This window comes from Chelonia mydas, chromosome 2 (genome assembly GCF_015237465.2).
Source record: "Chelonia mydas isolate rCheMyd1 chromosome 2, rCheMyd1.pri.v2, whole genome shotgun sequence".
Lineage (NCBI taxonomy): Eukaryota > Metazoa > Chordata > Testudines > Cheloniidae > Chelonia > Chelonia mydas.
Genome location: NC_057850.1, coordinates 58,002,651 through 58,021,665, shown reverse-complemented (window position 1 = coordinate 58,021,665; position 19,015 = coordinate 58,002,651). Strand labels below are relative to the sequence as shown.

The following is a 19,015-nucleotide window of genomic DNA, read 5'->3' as shown; positions in this document are numbered from 1 at the left end:
ATTTGTGCTCTAATAGCCCTTAAAGCAAAGCCTCTTGTGTTCAGGAATAGTCAACTGTTTCCCCCTTAAAACAGCTAAGTAGTCCAAAGTTTCACAGTTTAGTGGGCATTACCCTCATACCCAGACAGAAGATGTATGTAGAGCTGGCTGATCATAACGTTCAGGCTTAATTGTTCTTATAAATGTATTGGATTTGTCACAAAATGGTGTATTTTTAAAAAATATAAACATATGCCAACCATAGCTAGATGTATGTTACAGTACGTTTCAAAAAAGCTTTTTTTTCTCTGTTCCGCCAAGCAAAATGTTGCACTGTAATAATCATCTTCGCTGTTTGTGACAATTCCTTTGGGCCCAGTCTATTGAAGGCAATGGATATTTTGTCATTGATTTCCGTGTGATCAGGATTTGGCCCTAAGAGGCTGATCCCAGTATCCACTGAAATCAATGGATGGACCTGCATTGATTCCAATATGCATACAAGTGGGCCTTAACTGAATCCAGATCTTCCGTAATCAACTGGTGTGCACAGCCCTGCACACCAGCTCACACACACACACACAAGTGATTTTTTTTATTATAAAGAAAACACGCTTGATATGCTATTTTTATTTTCAAATATCAAGTATTCAAGGGTTTGCTTGTAAACACGTTTACAATAGCTGTTGACAATAAATGTCATTAACCACAGTGTGTTATACATCATGAACATTATTCTAAGTTCTGCTGAGAAATATCAATAAAAGGACCTTAAGGTAGGTAAAAACAAATGCACCTAACAATTAGTCCCTCTCTTTTATCACACACACTCATATACACACACTACAAATGACCTAACACCAGTTTATTCAATATAACACTTTGTTAAACTAAACAATTACAGGCCAGTGTGCCCATTCCATGCTCCTAAGCCACTACCCAGATTTTTTGGAGGGGGAGAGGTATGCATTTGGGGTCAGCTCCTATTGAAGTCAATGGCAAAACTCCCATTTACTCCAGTGGAGAGAGGAACAGACCTTTATGAGGAATGCCCACTATAACAGTGATTTCAACTTGCATTTCTGCACAAAAACTGAGTTTATATGTTTCTGTATAACTTTTTGGTTTAATACAGCTCTGCAATAATTTTTGTTTTTAAAAATGTTTTCTTCCAGAAGGTAAAACTTCAGTCGCCTTGCTCTCAGGTGCACATCTTGATAAGTCGGCTCAATGATCCTCGTTGATCCCTAGCCCAGTTAAGTCCACACACAGTAAGACAGAAAAGGTATTACCTTTCAAAGGTCAAAACCAACAGGCCAAATTCTGTCTCCACAGAAACAAATGACAAAATACCTGGAGTGAATTTCAACTGGCTGAATTGGGCCCTTGACTTTGGCTCTTCATTGTGGTAGTTTATAAAGGAATATTATTAATGGGACAAATTCAGGTACCTTAATTTTAGTTTAAATTCTCATTGACTGCAGTAGGAATTTTGCTTAGTTAAGGATCCCCAGAATTTGTCCCAATCTTTTAGTTCACAGAAACCTTACTTTGAACAACTGTTTAGCAGTACTCCATAAAGGTATATTAAAACAGGTAATGTTCTACTGGAAATTAGTCATACACTACGTTTCTACAGGTTCTATAGTTTTACATTAGCACTGTTGTTGTTAATGCTAAACCAAATCCTGTAGTGCAAGCAATATTCCTACCGAAAGACTAAGTAAGGATGTAGGATTTGGCCCAATGGTAATTATGATCTTTGCAGGAACATTTCCAGATTTTCAAAATGAAAGCACATGCCGTTACATAAATGAAATATTTTGAATGTCAGTTAAGTCATGGTGAACATGCCTCATAAAATACTTCAATAACAACTAGCACCATGACATGCTTTAGCTATTCATCCAGAGCAGATCAAGGATGTTAGAGAGAAGGGTCTTCATTCTTCCTAGAACTGAAAAACATTTTGGACACTTCTTTTTTCAGGCATCCTCGAACACAGAGTCTTTTTACCCATCCCAACACATGAACAGTAGCTTGTAACAGGAAATCTGGTGACAAGTTGGTTGAAGTGTGGGAAAAACAATAATACAATACAAACAACTGATTATACAGTGATCTTAAAAGTAGAGATCAGCCTGAACTAAAGAGCCTAAATTCAATAACCCCCACATTTTGGGACAGTTTCGACTGAGGTCTGAACTTGAAGGGTCAGACCCATCTTCATTTATAAGGTGACCTGTAAATTAACAGAAAACAGCTTATCTGTATAATGAGAGGCTTGTAGGTATTTGCAATATGATGATTCATATTACTAGCTACACTTAGTCACAGTATATATTTACAGAAATCTTGGCTGTCTACCTGTATGTGTACAACCTAGTCTAGGGAAATGTTTATATTTAACCATTACAAATTGCTAAAGGGCATGAAAAACTCTAATTTCCCATTGAAAAATGAAGCCAATGAAGTGGACTGTCCAATTCTGAACATTTTAAAGGGACAATGTGAAGTAGTTCAAGCCCAACAGGTAAAGTACCTTAAGTGTTGTAACCTGGTAGGTTAACTCAGACACTCTTCTCGAACATGGAAATCAATCCTGCATTCCTCTCAGGCAAATCTCCCACAGTGGGAGTTCTACCTACCTCACGTGAATAGGCTTGAATTTATTATTTACAATGCTGGTGCACCAAGTAGCAGATCAGTGTTAAAATGACTCTAACTCCATTAGAAATAAATAAACTCTTGGAAATGGACCAGGGTAAACTTGGGAGGAAAGTATTCTCTGTTGAATTATAAAGACAGCATTACAAACTGGAGAGGAAATAGAATACAAACTCTAAATAAGAATCCGATAATGTCACTTTGACTCCCACTTATTCAGCTGGTTTTTAAACACTTTAGTTTTTCTTAAGTTTCCAGCTTCTAGAAGTTATAGGATCCTCTTTAATAATAATAGGCTGATGTAAATGACTTCAATGGAGCTACATCACCTTAGAGCAGCTGAGGGTCTGACCCCAAAACTCTACAATAGGAGACCTTGGGCCTGGTTCACCATTGCCTCACCCCAGTTTTACTCTAGCAAGGAGCCCAGTACCACTTGCAAGGTGCTGCCCAGTCTCTCTGGTCACTAACGTCAGTGGGAGCAGAGAGGACACTACACCGTGCTCCAACAGCATACTGAATACTGAAAAACACATTATTGGTCGGATCTGACCCTATGCTATTAAATTAATCAAAACTCATAGATTCTAAGGCCAGAAGGGACCACTGTGATCATCTAGTCTGACCTCCTGTATAACACAGGCCAGAGAATTTCACCAAGTGGCTCCTGCATCAAGCCTATAACTTTTGGCTGAGCTAGAGCATATCTTTTAGAAAGCCATCCAGTCTTGATTAAAAGACTTCTAGTGACAGCAAATCCACCACATCCCTAGGTAAGTTGTTAATTACCCTCACTGTTAAAAATGTACCAATAGTCTGAACTGGACTATTCTAAAAATTAAATAAGGCGCAAATTAAATATTAATATCCAAAGAATAACAAGAGGTGAATTAAGGGAGAAGAGCTATCTAAGCTAAAGGGCACAAGAACAAATGGGTATTAATGGCCATGAATACATTTATGCTGGAAAGCACAAGGTTTCTAACCACCAGAGGAGTGAGGTTTGAAACAGCCACTGGATAACAGTAGTGGGGTAAGAATCCTAACTAGTTTTAAAGGTGGAGTTTATGAATGGGATTATATTACGGTGATGCCTGCAATAGCAGGAGACTGGACTTGATGACCCAGGAGGTCTTTTCCAGTCCTATATCGTAGGTTTCTAAAGTACTGCACTGCTATTTAAAGTCACTGATACTACATGATGAGCAATGTAACAGTTTTCTGTACATTTTCACCCACAGAGATAGATGGTCATTAGAGGCTCAGGAGTCATAAACTAATCAAGACATTCTGGAATAAATGGAGTCAACATTTCAACCAGGATCTGATGCCAGCATGGTGAGTAACTTCAGATGCCAGCCAGAGAAGGAGGAAGCTGGCAAGAGAGGAAAATCTATACTCTACAGACCAAATCCTGAGACTACTGAAGCCCATGGAGATTTTGCCATTACCCTTAATTGAAACAGGATTTGGTCCTATCTGACTTAGTCAATTTGTTCTAGTTGTAACTTTAAAAAAAAATTCCTCTGAAATTCCTGAACCCTCATCAAAACTGTTTATATCTATTTAGAAATAATTCTTTCTACTGTATGTATCATGGCTTCTACTCACGTGCTTCTCACCAACGAAATTTCACAAAAGACAAGATCCCCTCCTCTATTCCCAAATGCTCTGAGACATGCACCTGCAAGTAGAATACAACACTGGCTTCTTATCGCAACCTTCCACCTAACATATCACTAAATGTCAGCAACGGCCAGTTGTAATGCCCTCAGTTTAAGACTGTGGATGAGGAATTAATACAGGAAGCAGATAAAAAAGAAACAGTCTCTTGAAGATTCAATCTAGTGGGAAAACTCACTAAAATGTTTTGAATAATCAAATGCCAGAACATGCCGTGTGTGTCCTGGAATGGAGGTGCCTTCTGTGCCTAAATCTTCTGCTGGAAGGGGTCAGCTGACTCTTCCATTTCCCCCACACCTCACAGAGATCTTTAAATGAAGATGGGGGTGGGGGCAGATGTGGAGCAAACTCCCCTTTGCATTCAGTTTGAGGTCTGTGCGGAATGGTAGCCGTGCAGTCCCAAAATGCAGCTATCCAAACTCTCTGGGTATTTTCACTTAGTGGAAAACCAGAACAATTTGTTTAAAAAGATCTGCATGCATTTGCAAACGATAGCCAAGCATTTCCTAAGGACAGCCAAGCAGTTCCTGGCAAACTAAACCTGGATACTGTGTTTTCTGAGAAAAGCATGGATTTGAAGTTAGTCGTAGCCACCTATAGCAGATAACTGCAGAGGTAGTTACAGAAATATGCATCTACTTGTTACAGTCTCTAGTCTATGGGTATGATTATCATGTCTTAATGTTATTACAAATTAATACTGTAGTTTTTCACACTGAGTTATACTTTCATACCCTGTGTACTAGACTGAATAATACTACATCCTATCAAATTAAAATAAATGTACATTTTAAGAGGATAAGGATATGATGTCTTCGAATTTGAAAACTTTACCTGCTATATAACTTTTCTATGGCTTAAAATGTTATCAACAGTACTTTAAACAGTTATGCCCATTTTTAAATCTAATATCTGTCTTAAAATAGCCCCATTCAAGTTCAGTTGGATTAAAGACTTTGAAAGCAAAATTAACATGCTGCATCAACAATTATCCAGATAAATTGCATAGTTTAGACACGCTCAGTTGTGCTTTGTAGCAGAACTCACAGTAATTACTCATCTTTATGAACCATGATTCGGGGATGCAAAATTGATGATCCCTTTAAACATTTTCTTAAAGTCTTGGCATCAATGATACGCATTTCTGTCACCCTTCTATTGATTTCTGCCATTTAGAATACCTCACCCTTATTTTGACACTAGATCAGAGCAGGGACATTTAATGGACACACCCGAAGTAATTACAAACACAAATTTTTAAAACTCCATTATCTGGAAGGGAGAAATAAGAACTTGGGTCATTTTGAGGTATCCAGCCCTCAAGTATCCTATTGATGTTTGCTTTAAATTTTGTTGGTTTATCATGTGACATGTAGATTAAAAAAGAAGGCACGGGTGTTTCACAAGGCGCCATATTTAAATCAACCAACAAAACTGAATTTTACATTTTCAAGCCTGGGGGTCTATATTTCAGCAGTGACTTCTTCCAATGCATTTTCAGTTGCGGAATTTATTGCTTCTGAAAAGGGGCCAGGATATGTCTGGGCTATGTAATTCATTCCTTGTGCCAGACAGACGTCTTCAGCGTGCTCCCCCCGAGCACTGAAAGTAGGGCAGGATCGAGTCCGTGCATAGTTTTGTTGAGGTCCAGCATTGCCAACCATCTCGCTCACTGTGTTTACAGGTGAGGCCCTCCATCTTTGCCTCTGTAGCTGATCTTCTTTATATTTAACGGAATACCAAGCCAGAAAAATAAAAAAGAATCCCACAAATTTGAGACCAGCTGCCAATCCAAAGTAAACGAAGCGAAATGAAGTTACATCGTATTCCCAACAAGATCCTTGCACACCACAATCCTGTTGCCAAAGCATGCACGTGGTGTCAATAACAGCCCCAAAATAAATTGGAGTAGGAATGTAAGCTGTAATAATAGTAACAAAACATAATATTTAGTGGTGAGTGTTTAGAAAACTTTAAGAAACGAGGTACAATGCAATAGCCCAGTTTTATGTTGTTCTAATTATTATTATTTTAATACCATCCAAAAGTATGGTAGGCACTTCCTAAAGCAATGAAACACTGTCACTGCACCCAAGGAACTTATAAACTAAGGCCCTAATTCAGAAAAGCATCCCTATTAAGCATGTGTGAAAATGCTATCTGCAAGTCCCACTGATGTCAATGGGACTTGAGCACATGCTTAGGGGAGGTCCAGAATCAGAGCCTTAGGCCTGATGGATCCTCACCTGTGTGAGTAGTCCTACTGAGTTCAATAAGACTAATCACACGTGTAAAGCTAAATGTGCCCTATTTGTCTGTAGGATCAGGGAGTATTTTTAGACATGACAAAGGGGTGGCAAGGGGACAGTAAGGAAGGACAATGGCCAATACCAGTAAAGGTGCATCTACGCTGCAAAAAAAAACAAAAAACATGTGCCCGTGAATCTCGGAGTCCCTGGGTCAACTTACTTGGGCTCATGAGATTCATATTATAGGGCTAAAAATAGCACTGTAGACATCCCTGCTCTGGCTTGGAAACCTGGTGAGGGGGCTTGTACCTCGGAGCCCAGACTCCAATCTGAATGGGAATGTCTACACTGCTATTTTAACCCTATTGCCCCATGAGCCCGGGTTAGTTGACCTGAGCTTTGAGACTTGCTGCCACTGGGGGGGGGGGGGGACGACAACGGACGTTGCAGTGCAGCTATACTCTACTTTTACATGGCTCTTCAGTCATGGCCACTGAATAGCATGATGGAATAATTTTTTTCCCCACAAGGCCCATCAGTTAGCCTCCACGTCCCACTTCTAGTGATACAATATGGAGCCCAATATTTTAAAAAATATATTTTCACTATGCAGATGTTACCATCTTCACCACAGCATCTCCATCACATGGTTAGCCAGTGCTCCTGCACTTAATGGTTGTCTACCATAAGTTTCTTTTGTTAGACGGTGACACCTCAATCCAGCTCCTATCGAAGTCAATGGCTCCACTGACTTTGATGGATACTGGATCAGGCCCTTCAGCCTTTGAGAGAGGGACCATGTTTCATTTTATTCAGCTGAAACACAATGGCACTCACCCAATAAAAAATAATAATTGTATTAGTCTGAATATTTTCCTGCTAGCAATTTCTTCACAAATGTGTGAGGCTCTTTGCCTCCTAGGGGGAGAAACTATTTATGACCTTCTATTCTGCTTGGGCTCCTAAATGTTTTTATTTGAGAACCTGACACGTAATATTCACATCAATAGTGTGAATGATGTCTTGTAGAAGCTTTTTAATTCCTGCATGCAAACAAGGGTATGCCATGCCACAGCCTAGCAGAGGCATGGCTAGGAAATGTTGGTATGACTTCTGCTCCCCTAGATTCTCTAAATTGTAACAACTGGAAGATTGGCCCACTGATCTTCCGAAAATTACATCTGACCCCTAACCATGCAAATAGCATTTTTTAGGAAACGTGAACGATGTGAAAGCAGTAAGTCCTTAGAGGAATTACCCAGTAGAACTGAGCAAAATATTAAAGCATGAAACACAAGTAGCTGCCCTTATGAAAAATGACAGAGAACAGAATTATTATTTTTGAATTGTCCCTTTGAAGAGAGATTCTCTTCCATGGAAACAGGCTTCAATTTCACCAGGCTGCTACCAGTTTAAGTACTCATTCTTTGTCCTAGAAACACGATTCACATTTTGTAACAAGTCATAACAATCCTCTTCAAACAAAATTTCCTGGTTAGTTATTAGATGGAACGAACCAGCCTTCTCCTCTCATTCTTCATTATAAATAATCATTACTGGCACTATTCACATTTTTGCAGTATTTGAACACCTAAAGTGCTTTGGATAGGCAAGATCTGACTACTGCAGAAGCTTGATAGGAATATCTTTGTGTAAATAATAACCTAACAAGCTCGCTTTCTGCTTTGAAGAAGACTAATTAGGAATTAGTCACTAAAATACAAACATGTCTTGTCTTAGAAAGCAGAGAACTGGTTTCTGGAAGGGTAATCTAGCATCTGAAGAAAACAAAAATACCAGCTTAAAAAAATTCTCATGACAAATTCCATTTAGGAAAAATATTAAAATCTGGACTGGGTCTATAGGGTGAGCTGCCTTGTTTGATATTCATAGACAGCTGTTTAGGATGGAAGAACAGATGAAATCACAGGCTTCCACTGCTGGGGTGGCTAATTACGGTTGCCAAGCCTCCAGGATTGGCCTGGAGTCTCCAGGACTTAAAGATTAATCTTCAATTAAAGCTTATGTCATGTGATGAAATCTCCTAGCATACATCCAACCAAAATTGGCAACCCTATGGCCAATGCAGAAAATGGGGTTGTGGTTCTTAATGTGGTAAATAGAGGTGTCCAGGAATGTTTTTGACAGTATGTTTTTCATTGGGAAAAGCTGATTCATCAAAACCAAAACATCCTGTATTAAATAAAGGGTCACTTTCAACAAATTTCCCATTTCACAAATGTTTTGAAATTGTCGAAACAGCCTGGCTTGATAGTTTCAAAACAAAAAGTTTCATTTTCCAGTTTGAAATGACTTTTTGTTTTGAAATGTAAGTTAATCTATCAGAAATAAAATGTGAGTAAGTCAAAATCTAAACACAACATTTTCATTGACCTGATCCAAATTTTGGGGGAGATTTTTGGTTTGTGAAAATGTACAAGATTTTAACAGTTTGACCTGATTCAGGATGGTAAAGTTTTCAAAACCTCTAAAAGTCTTGTGGAAGGGGAAAACTATTTTTTACTCAGCTCTAGTGGTAAATACGGAGTCATCATGTGTAAAGAACACAACAGACAAATAAGGAATATGGAACTGGTGCAGCAGTAACCAATATTAATGCCTGTTTTTGCCTGAAACGTTTTGAATAATGTCCCGCAAAGGAAGCAGCAGCAGAGGGAGCAGAAAATGAAGCCATTCACCCAGGGTCCCAGTGAGAATTCTCCAAGAGATACTGGAAATTATTTGGTAGAACAGGCTAGAAAATGGTATTTTCTTTGGTAGGGAAGGAGGGGGGATTCAAAATAAACAAAAAGTTTCGCTTTTCCCCCCAATTTTCTGTGTATGGAATTCTTCCAGATTTTCAATGAAAAATCATTTTTCAAAACATGTTTACCATTCAAAAATTACCTGACATTTCTGTGAAAATTTTTGCATAGAAAAAAAGGTTACTTTTCATGTAAAAAAGGTTTCAACCAGCTGCACCATTTAGCGAATAAAATTATCTAGGAAAGGCTAGCAACAAAGTAACACAAAGAAAAGGCGGCTAAACAAAGGGAGCTGTTGAAATTCCAATGGAAATTCCCAATTAAAAAGATATCCGCTATAATCTGTTGCAACTGCTACTTTAGGGAAGTGTTGAAGGAATGGGAGCTTAAAACTGCTGGTAGAAAACTACTGCTAAAGAATGGTGCAAAATCCAGGTGCTTATTTTCTGTCAATGTAGGTGTCTTTGTCTCCATGGTGCTGGTTAGCCAATTCAGTACAATGTGGTTTGTATAAACCAATGTAGTGTAAAAAAAAAGTTGCCAGGTTCAATGGTGATTTTCGGCTCCTACTGCTATTCACTGGTGGAATTTCCCTGTTTTATAGAATATTTGTTTCTGGAGAATTTTGGGAGGATTTTGCAAATGGTGTTGTTCAGGGAGCTATCAGTGCTTACATTTGTTATAGGACTTACCAAGAGTTCGTAATAAAACAAATTGCATTCCTAGTGCAAAAGGCCGCTCACCATCTTCCACAGACCTATCAGGAAAAGAGAATATCTTCTGAAGACACAGTCTCAACAAATAATCTTTTTAGACTGTTTTGGCTGTACTGTCCTGGTCTTCTCCAGCTGTAATAAACCCCTGCTAAAATTTCCTCAGTTTATTTGGTAATGAGGATAAAACCGAGTGTTAGTAACAAAGAGCCAAACTGTGCTGGCCTTAGCCAAGCAAAAAATCTCATAAACTTGGACGGGAGTCTTGCTTGAGTAAGGACTGCAGAATTTAGCCCATAGCTGTTAGAAAGGTCTGTAACACAATTATAAAGTAGCTCATGGTTTCTGGCAATACTTCCCAGATAATCTAATCAATGGAACTTCTCTCAGTGAGTGCACATCTAAGCTAGGTCAGGAAACATATCAGTAGAAGCATACTACAGATTTACCAAGGCCCTAATCCAACACCCCTGAAGTCAATGGGAGCTTTTCCTTTGGCTTCAGTGGGAACAGGATCAGGTCTTTAAAATATCGGAATACGAAGCAGCAATGTATCTGTGGCACCATTTATATATAATTACAGTAAACCACAAAATTTCCCTCTAGACTGTTTAAATATTTTGAAATACTATAAATTAGGACAATTAGCCAAGTCTTCACATAGTCTGACACTTAGGTTAAATAACAGCCCATTTTAGCCACACATTTACTACATATTTTGTGTGTGTGCGTGCACACACGCACACACTCTCTCTCTCTCTCAAAAGAACACTAAGGTTGCGAAGACAAGCTCCAAAAATTTAGGCAATGCCAGAATTAAGTTACCCTTTCTAATCTTAATTGGGCTGTTTTGTGCATATGCATTATGACACAGTCTTTAATTACATAACTCTTTTACCGTCCCAGACCAGGGACAGTTTTAAAACTGGAGTTTTGTTAAATTTATTTTTCTCTAAGGTGCCACAAGTACTCCTTTTCTTTTTGCGAATACAGACTAACGGCTGTTACTCTGAAACTTGTTAAATTAGTATCTACAAATGAACATGCACAGCTAACGTGAGGCCCGCTGCCACTGAGTCCTTTCAGCACACACTAAACTCAGCTGCTGCCACCAGAGCTGTCCCCTTTGACTGCCTGAGCAGACCGTCAATCCCCAGACGGACAAAGTGCAGGGAAATCTAACCCTGACATTCTCTTGAGAGGGTTACAGTCACATACTCTTTTTATTCCACGGGCCCCAAGCATCCTTCATTGCACAGGATCCATAGTGCTCCCTTAAAGAGAGCTCTGCAATGTTCTGTTTTCTCTTTGTTAGTCAATGTGTGCTCCCCCCCCCCATAGCATATTTACTGCACACTATTCAAACCCTGCTCTGAAAACCGAATTGTTCATTTCCTCATGGCCTTTCTATGGCATTCATCTCAATGAGATGAGCAGGTATTAGCCCCATTTTACAAATGGGGAGCCGAGCCATCAAAGGTGAAAGGTAGCCACTATTTTTGAGGCCCATACTCCTCGGGCCTGATTTTTCAGAGTGCTTATTGCACGTCATATGGTCAAAGCACAGCTCCCACTGATTTCAGCTGCAGATCTGAGTGCTCAGCATTTCTGCAGATCAGACCCCAGGGTCTCAAATCAGGGAGTCAAAAAATGCAGAACACACAATTAGGCCTCTATTAACTAAGGGCATTGAGGTGTTGTAAGGCAGAGCATTGTAACTCTTAGGCAGCTGACCTCTCAGTGCACTTCGTAACCCTGAGTAGGCACTCACGCTACCCATACAATGACAGGGTGAGCGAGAGAGCGCCCAAGAATGGTATTCACAAAAGCCACTCTGCCAAGTGGGGAGCTGGTTAAGAGATACCAAGCAAAGGGGTCCTGAGCCCTGCCCCTCAAAGGGCTTTAAGTGCCTAATTCCAGGCTGGAAAGAGGGACCTATGCAAGGGCAGCAGAGCCTTCCCAAAAGTGGGGGAGGGCCAGAATCCCCCCCTTGGCCACGCCCCTGCCCCTCCTCTTCCCCCCCAAGCCCAACCCCCAGCCAAGCTGGAAGCGAGAGTGGGACGTGGGAGCAAGGGCCCCTCCACTTGCCAGGGGAGGTGAGAGCAGCCCCCAGCCCATAGCCCCAGGCCCCTGCCCAGGGCAGGTGGAGGGTCCGTGGCTCCCCTCAGTTGCCCGTGCAGCTCTTACCCCTGACCCAGCTCTAGCCAGCTGCGGGGAGCCACGGGCCCTCCATCTGCCGTGGGCAGGGGCCCTTGGGGGCATAAGCCAGGGACTACTCTTAGGTTCCCCCCCCATACCCAGGGCAGGTGGAGGGGCCTGGGCTACTCACAGCTTTCGGCCTGACTCGGTGGGGTGGGGGGGAGACACCCTGGGGGAAGAGGAGAGGGCCAGGCCCATCCACTATCAAAAATGGGAGGGCCATGGCCCCCTGCCCCCCTGTTCTGGCACCCCTGCACCTATCTCTGCTTGAGATTCACAGCCATGAACCCGATCCTGGAGTTAGGCACCTCTGGTTTACACCATTTCTTGTAAGAAAGGCAGCAGCACACACCTAACTCCAGCCAAAGGTGGGGTGGGGGGGAAGGAGGCACCCTCCGTAATGAGCTTTATCCCGGTGGGCAAGGCACTTTCTTGGGATGTGGCTGACCCAGGGTCTATTCCGCTCTCACCCTGATGAGGTAAAACGCCTTGAACAGCCGTCTCCCACCTCTCCGGTACGTGTCCTCCCCAGGGGACCATAGAGTCATTCTCTCTCTCTAGCCCAAGGCATAGTTAATTATGCACCTCGGCACAGTTTCCACAGGGAACACTGAGAGCACCCCATCAGACTATCCCACAGCCTATGGGTGAGGGTACTCACCTGACAGGTGGGAGACCCCTGTTCAAATTCCTTCTCCTAATCAGGCAGAAAGGGGAGCGCACTAGCACTGGGCTAACAGTTGTAAGGGAGGCCACTGCCCCCTGCAACGCATTGCATGGAGTTAGCTGTGCTCAAAGCACACCTACTGCATTTCATTCTGCAGGCAAAATAGTGGGGTCCATGCCTAGTTTGAGAGTCCCGCTGGGTCTTAGGCATGGGCCAGGCCCTGGGGCCAGCCTGAGGCAGCCGTACACATGCCCAGTGGCAGAAACTTAGGTCCTAGAGAACTTTAACAGTGAAAATTTAAACACTTAAGGAATTTAGTCGCCTCCAGAGTTAGGCAGCAGCTGAGCAGGGATTTTGCGACTGTCAGTGGTGCCTAAATCCAACAGTGGGAGCTAGGTGCCTAAGTTCCTTTGTGATTTTGGCCTTTAGTGGCGATCTCTAAGAAGTTTGGCATAAGTGACTTCAGTGTTGCCAACGCCAATAATTTGTTCACACGTGTCAAGTTTTTGGCTGGGGCTGGAGCCTGTCTGGTGATGTCAAAAGCTGCTCCAGCCCTTTAGTGCATCTGAGCCTTCTGATTGGCTGCCCACCCCACTTCCTAGGACAGAATAACCAAGGACAGACTAGGCAGAGCTCTCTCTCCTGCTCCAACACCCCACAGCAACCTATTCTCACAGGAGAGGAGCAGGGAGCTGAAGAGCCCAGCAGCTCTGGGAGGGTTCGCTCCTATGAGCAACAGGGACAGGATGATGCATCTTTGCTTTCTCCCTCCCGGCAACACCCAGCCTGGGAAGGGGCAAAAGGGGAGGACGAGCCCTTGCAACTGACTCCCAGCATCGACGAAGGCGAGGGACCCTCACCACCACCCCCAGACCTGGGAGAGGTGGGTGAAGAGCCCCAGGAGAAGCAGAAGTGGACGGGGGGAGGGTGCACTGAAGGGGGGATCAGAATTGAGAGGTTGAGGGTGCAGGGCATGAACTCATGGGATGTGGATGGCTGGATGGGAGCAGAACTCATTACTGGGCAGATGTGCTAGCTCCTGCAGCAGAAGCCAAAATCACCTTACCCAATAAACTTGGGAGAATGGGCAACATTAACTGTCGTACACACACTTGGGGGATGGGCACGTGAGGGCAAAAATCATATGAAAGATGAAAACACAGTATAATCATTCTTTTAAGAAAACACATGAATTGGGGGCGGGGGGTCCAACACATCAATTTTGATCTGCTGTAGGCCAGGGTGCTGACTTTGATCCTGTGAGCTTGGCAATACTAGCATCAGCCAGGAACGCTGTGGCAGAGCCAGGGAGACACTCCCATTTCCAAGGATGCATTCAATTGCCTTAACCATCCTTTCCTCTTCCTGCAATCGCCTGGCTCATTCACTTCCCTATACGCCAGCCCAGCCCCTCTTCCAGCTCCTTCAGAATCTTTTAGTGACGTTCTGGCTGCATGTCTCTGTAAACTTCCTGATCACTCGAGAAGGAAGAAGCTGGATTGGGTGGGGGGGCCGGAGGTCGCTCTGCAACTGTGGAGCCCAGTTCCGGTCCATGTCCACTCACACCTCCTGGCAGAGTGTACTCAAGCCTGTGGCAGAAGTAGCATGTGATCGTGTAATTAAAGTCTGTGTTGCAACACATACGCAAGGGTGCTGAATTAAGCTTATACAGACAACTTTAATTCTGGCATTTGCTAATTTTTAAGTGCTTAACTTTGCAACTTAATAATGTTCTTTAAACATGCTGCATGTGTGAGAAAGAGAGCAGGCATGTGCTTTCCTAGGTTTTTAAAAAGCAAGCTGAAAATACAGAAATTCCATCACGTGGTACCATACGTCTCATCAGGAGGATCATAACTGCTAAATCCACCACATAGACTCTGCCACTTGAGCTCATGGAGTAACTGATAGCAGTAGTAGGTTGTCCTCCTATGTGGCCCAGCACAAGAGGAGGCTAGAACACATTGCCGGTGGGTTTCACAGCTATTTGCTGATAGCAGAGGAATGATGTGACTCAAGAATCCTGGGTTCCATTCCTGGCTCTGGAGAGAAATGTGATTTAGAGGGCACAGACTCTTCTGCCCAATCCCCCAAGCTTGACCTTTACTCTACTGTCACAGTCCTGTCTCTGCCCCACCCCAGTTCCCTATACTAGATCCATTCTTCTCACCTAGCCATTCCCAGTCTCCACCTCCTGCTTCTCATCCAAGTCCCAGTCTCCTTGCCCAGCAAGTCCTAGTCTCACCCTTCTAAATAACCAGTCCCAATCTTTCCCCATGTCCTGCGCCAATGCTCCTTTCCCAACCATTCCCCATCCCAAACCCAGAGCTGCTTGGCCGCAGTGTCCTTGCCCAGCCATCTCCCATTCAACCTCAGCTCCTTGTCCTCACTATGCTTGCCCGGCTATTCCCAGTCCCCACCACACCCCCAGCTCCTTATTCCTAGTCTCCTTGACCAATCAGCCCCCACTTCCCTCATCCCTCAATCTGTGCATCTCCCCCTTGCCTCCAGTCACTGCGCCCCCCCCCCACACCTATGTTCCCCAATTGGCTCAGAATTTCAGCCCCTTTGCCCATCCAGCCTCAGTTCTTCCCCCATCCCTGACTCCCCATCAGGTCTCCCTTCCCTCCCCTTCCCCCATCTCCTTCTCCATGTCCCATGCCTTCCCAGTTCCTGTCTACTTACCCAGCCAGTCGCAGTCTCTTCTCCAACTCCTCCTTCAATCTCAGTTTCCACCTCCGCCCACTGATTGCCAGTCTCCCCTCATTTCCCTCCCCAGCTCCCAATCCTAGTCTCTTTACCCAGACAGTCCACCTTTCTCCTCCACCATCTACCAAGCCAAGTCTTTGCCTCCCCCAACTCACAGTCTGTTTCCCTCTCCGCCCCCTTCCCCACCTAGTCTCAGTCTCCCCTCCCAAGCCTCCTTGTCCCAATTTACTCTCCCCATCCAACTCTCCTGTTCTAACTCTTGTTCCCTCTGCATTTGAGTCAAACAGCTTCTTTCTCCGTGCTGTATGAGTACCAGGGAGTGTGGGGAGGTTGTCACTGAGTGCATAGAAGAGACAGGATCCCTTCTCTTAGTGCCAATGACCAGCCCACCTTGGCCCAGAGGAACTATGAGCAGTCTTTATACGGAAAGTCTGGCTTTGCCCCATAGGACTGTGCTGAGGGGAGCATATTCAGTCAGTCTGTGCAGATGGTGTACGGAGAAGTCCAGTCACACATAACAGCTGTAAGGGGATGGAGCATGCTCAGTGAGGACGGAGTAATGGGAACAGTGGGTAATAAGTGATGTAATCTTAATGATGGGCAGTGCTACCAGACCTCCTTATACTGACTCAATAGGGCAATAGATCAGGGGTCCTCAAGTTACTGAGTCATCTTGCCAGCATGGTGTTATGTTGTGCCTTCATTTAAATCCATGTAGAGGAACTATAGTCACAATAAGGGTGGGAAAAACTGGTTTGAGTGAAATAGAAAAGCTCCAAAGTTCATCTTGGTATTCTGACACTGCAGCGTAACGTTATGATGTCTGAAAAAGACTGCTTTGATTAACTTTTTAAAATTATTATTTTAATTGATTTCATGTCCGCACATCTAAGTTCCTATGAGAACCCAAGAAAATACTGCAAGAGATTCCATTCTACCATTAGAATGGTCCAACTAGACATCTGACAAGACAGCTTCTTCTGGCAAGCTTCTAAACTCTGAAGACCCAAAAAGCTTGTACAGTTAGGAAAGTAAACCTTTGGGTGATTAACAGAGGGCCTTATCAATGAGAAGCCTGAGATTAAACTGTAAATATGAGAGACTTAATTTAGGCTTTGGTTTCTAACATTTCATGTTTGGGATGAGAGAAGAAGAGGAATATGGTCATAGGGCAGCTTCCTTTTATTTTCCCACGTTCTTCACCCCATTGACGATGTCTCATGGAAGCCCACATATACGTGTGTAAATTTAGCTGGACTGTAACTTTGAACAGTTTCTAAATACTTACTCCTAGTGACTGAAATTAAAATTATTCTGTTAACACATACTGATAATATAGCACCATACCTGACACTACATTAACCCTCACTGAATTTAACATAAATTCCTAATTCTTTCTGTCCCTAGTATCTGTTGAAAGTTGGCATGCGCTTTGCAAAACATGCTAAAAAAAATTGAGTTCCTTCAACTTCTCCCTCTTCACTGTTTCTAAAACTGAAATATTGGTCTACCAACTCTATGTCTGTTCAATTGTGTAAATATAAGACCATATATCATGGTTTTTCATAGAGTTTAAGGCCAGAAGGGACCACCAGATCATCTATGGAGTCTGACTTCCTGTATACCACAGGCCCCTAAGTGTCACCCAGCCAACCCCATACTAAACCCAACAACCAGAATTAGACCAAACAATTACAGCCCTCGGGATACTAAACTATGTGTACCACATGCAGAGACTGAGATGCACCAATGCCTGAGTCCCCTGAAATGGCAGGGAACTGATTAAGTGAGATATAGCCAGATGATCCTAGCAAGTGACCTGCATCCCACAGTGAGAAGTAGGCTTCGCTTTTTAATTTTAAATATACATTCTTTTAATCAAGACAATAATTACTTGATACCATTCAAAGCTCTTGGGGTGTGGAAGGAAGACCCAGGAAAAGGTATAATATAGGGCTGAGTTAAAAGTTTCAAGAAATTAATAGACAAATAGATGAGTGCAAGCCCCTCTTGATACTTTGAACAATATCCATTCTGGGCTGACATCTAGATGAGCCAAATATTAAGAGTTTTTCCTGTTCCAGACCTGAAAATCTAACCAGTTTGGGTTTCAGGTTTCGGGTTTTTTTTACATTTTTCTCTTTGCGCTGTGTCTGCTGGACATTTCTTGTCTCACAAAGTATATACATCATCATTTTATGGGTAGCACCCTATCCAATTCACAGCCACGAAAAATGCACCACAGACCATAAAAACTGATCCTTCCCCCCACCCCCCGCCATGATATCTAGCTATTGTAGGGCAGGGGCATGAATGGCATATGAACCCCTGTTTTGGGGAGACTAGCCCCCCCCCAGCCCCACCCCTTCCACCTGAGGCCCTGCCCCTACCTCCACCCCTTCCACCCCCCTCACCCACCAGAGCCCCAAGGGCCCCCTACCCACCCACTACAGCCAGAGGAGCCGCAGCCAAACTGCCCTGAGAGCCAGCCCGCCCGCCCCCGCCACCCTGAGCTCAGGGCTGCCGGAAGGCCTGCCCCAGCCACACTGGGTGCTCCGAGTCCTCGGCTGAAACTCCAGGCCACCGGCCAGCCCGAGTACTGGCCTGACCTGCCCCAAGCCGCTGGCTGGCCTGAGCCACCAGCTGGCCAAGCCTCGAGTTCCAGGCCGCCGGCCTGAGCTCAGCCCCTGCTGGCTTCAGGGGATAGGAGGAGCGAGGGTGGGGCCACAGGCTGGGTTAGGGGATGCTTAACCTCCCCTGGCCTATTATAGCCACCTCCCATTGGGAAGAGCAGAGATGGGAGTGCCCTAGCCAGGGGCTCCAACCATGTGCCAGGCTCCAGCTGCTAGTCCCGGCCAGGCTAGGAAGGAACAGGACTTTCTCTTCTGTTGCACGGGCTGCTCCCAGGCTGGGTCAGACCGGGAGCAGCCTGGAGGAAGTCCCATCCCTCCCCAGCCCCATGGGGACTATCAGCTAGACCCTGGTAGGAGTCCTTGGTTGGAGCGTCTCAGTCCTGCCTTTCCCCAGCTCAGGCATTAAAGGGACTTTGGGCTGGCTGGCAGGGGAAACGGCCCACAGCACACTCTGAGCCCGGGGCCCTGGGCGGTTGCCACGGGTGAGGCCGGCTCTGCCCCTCCCCACCACAAGTGACGACCCCCCCATACCCAGTGACCTCACTTCACCTCACTTTAGAGCTGGCACTCGGCCAACAGCAGTGCAGAAGTAAGGGTGGCAATCCCATGCCCTCCCTACAATAGCTTTGCGACCTCCCACCACCCCATTTTGGGTCAGGACCCCCAAAGTTACAACACATAACATTTCAGATGTAAGCCTCTGAAACCGTGACACTGAATATTTTACAAGTCCTATGATCATGAAATTGTC

At 44.0% G+C, this 19,015-nt stretch overlaps 1 protein-coding gene across 5 annotated transcripts in view; it reads right to left on the bottom strand.

The window, feature by feature from the left end:
• Positions 1 to 489: 489 nt before the first annotated feature.
• Positions 490 to 19,015, bottom strand: part of SLCO5A1 (solute carrier organic anion transporter family member 5A1) — a 111,027-nt gene continuing 92,501 nt past the window's right edge. For all 5 annotated transcript variants that reach the window (XM_043539509.1, XM_037892458.2, XM_043539511.1 and 2 more), the window contains 2 exons: positions 10,036 to 10,100; positions 490 to 6,250 (listed from right to left, as the gene is read on the bottom strand). In XM_043539509.1, the coding sequence (XP_043395444.1) occupies positions 5,793 to 6,250; positions 10,036 to 10,100 (523 nt within the window). In that variant the 3' untranslated portion in view covers positions 490 to 5,792. The remainder of the gene's footprint in view (positions 6,251 to 10,035; positions 10,101 to 19,015) is intronic.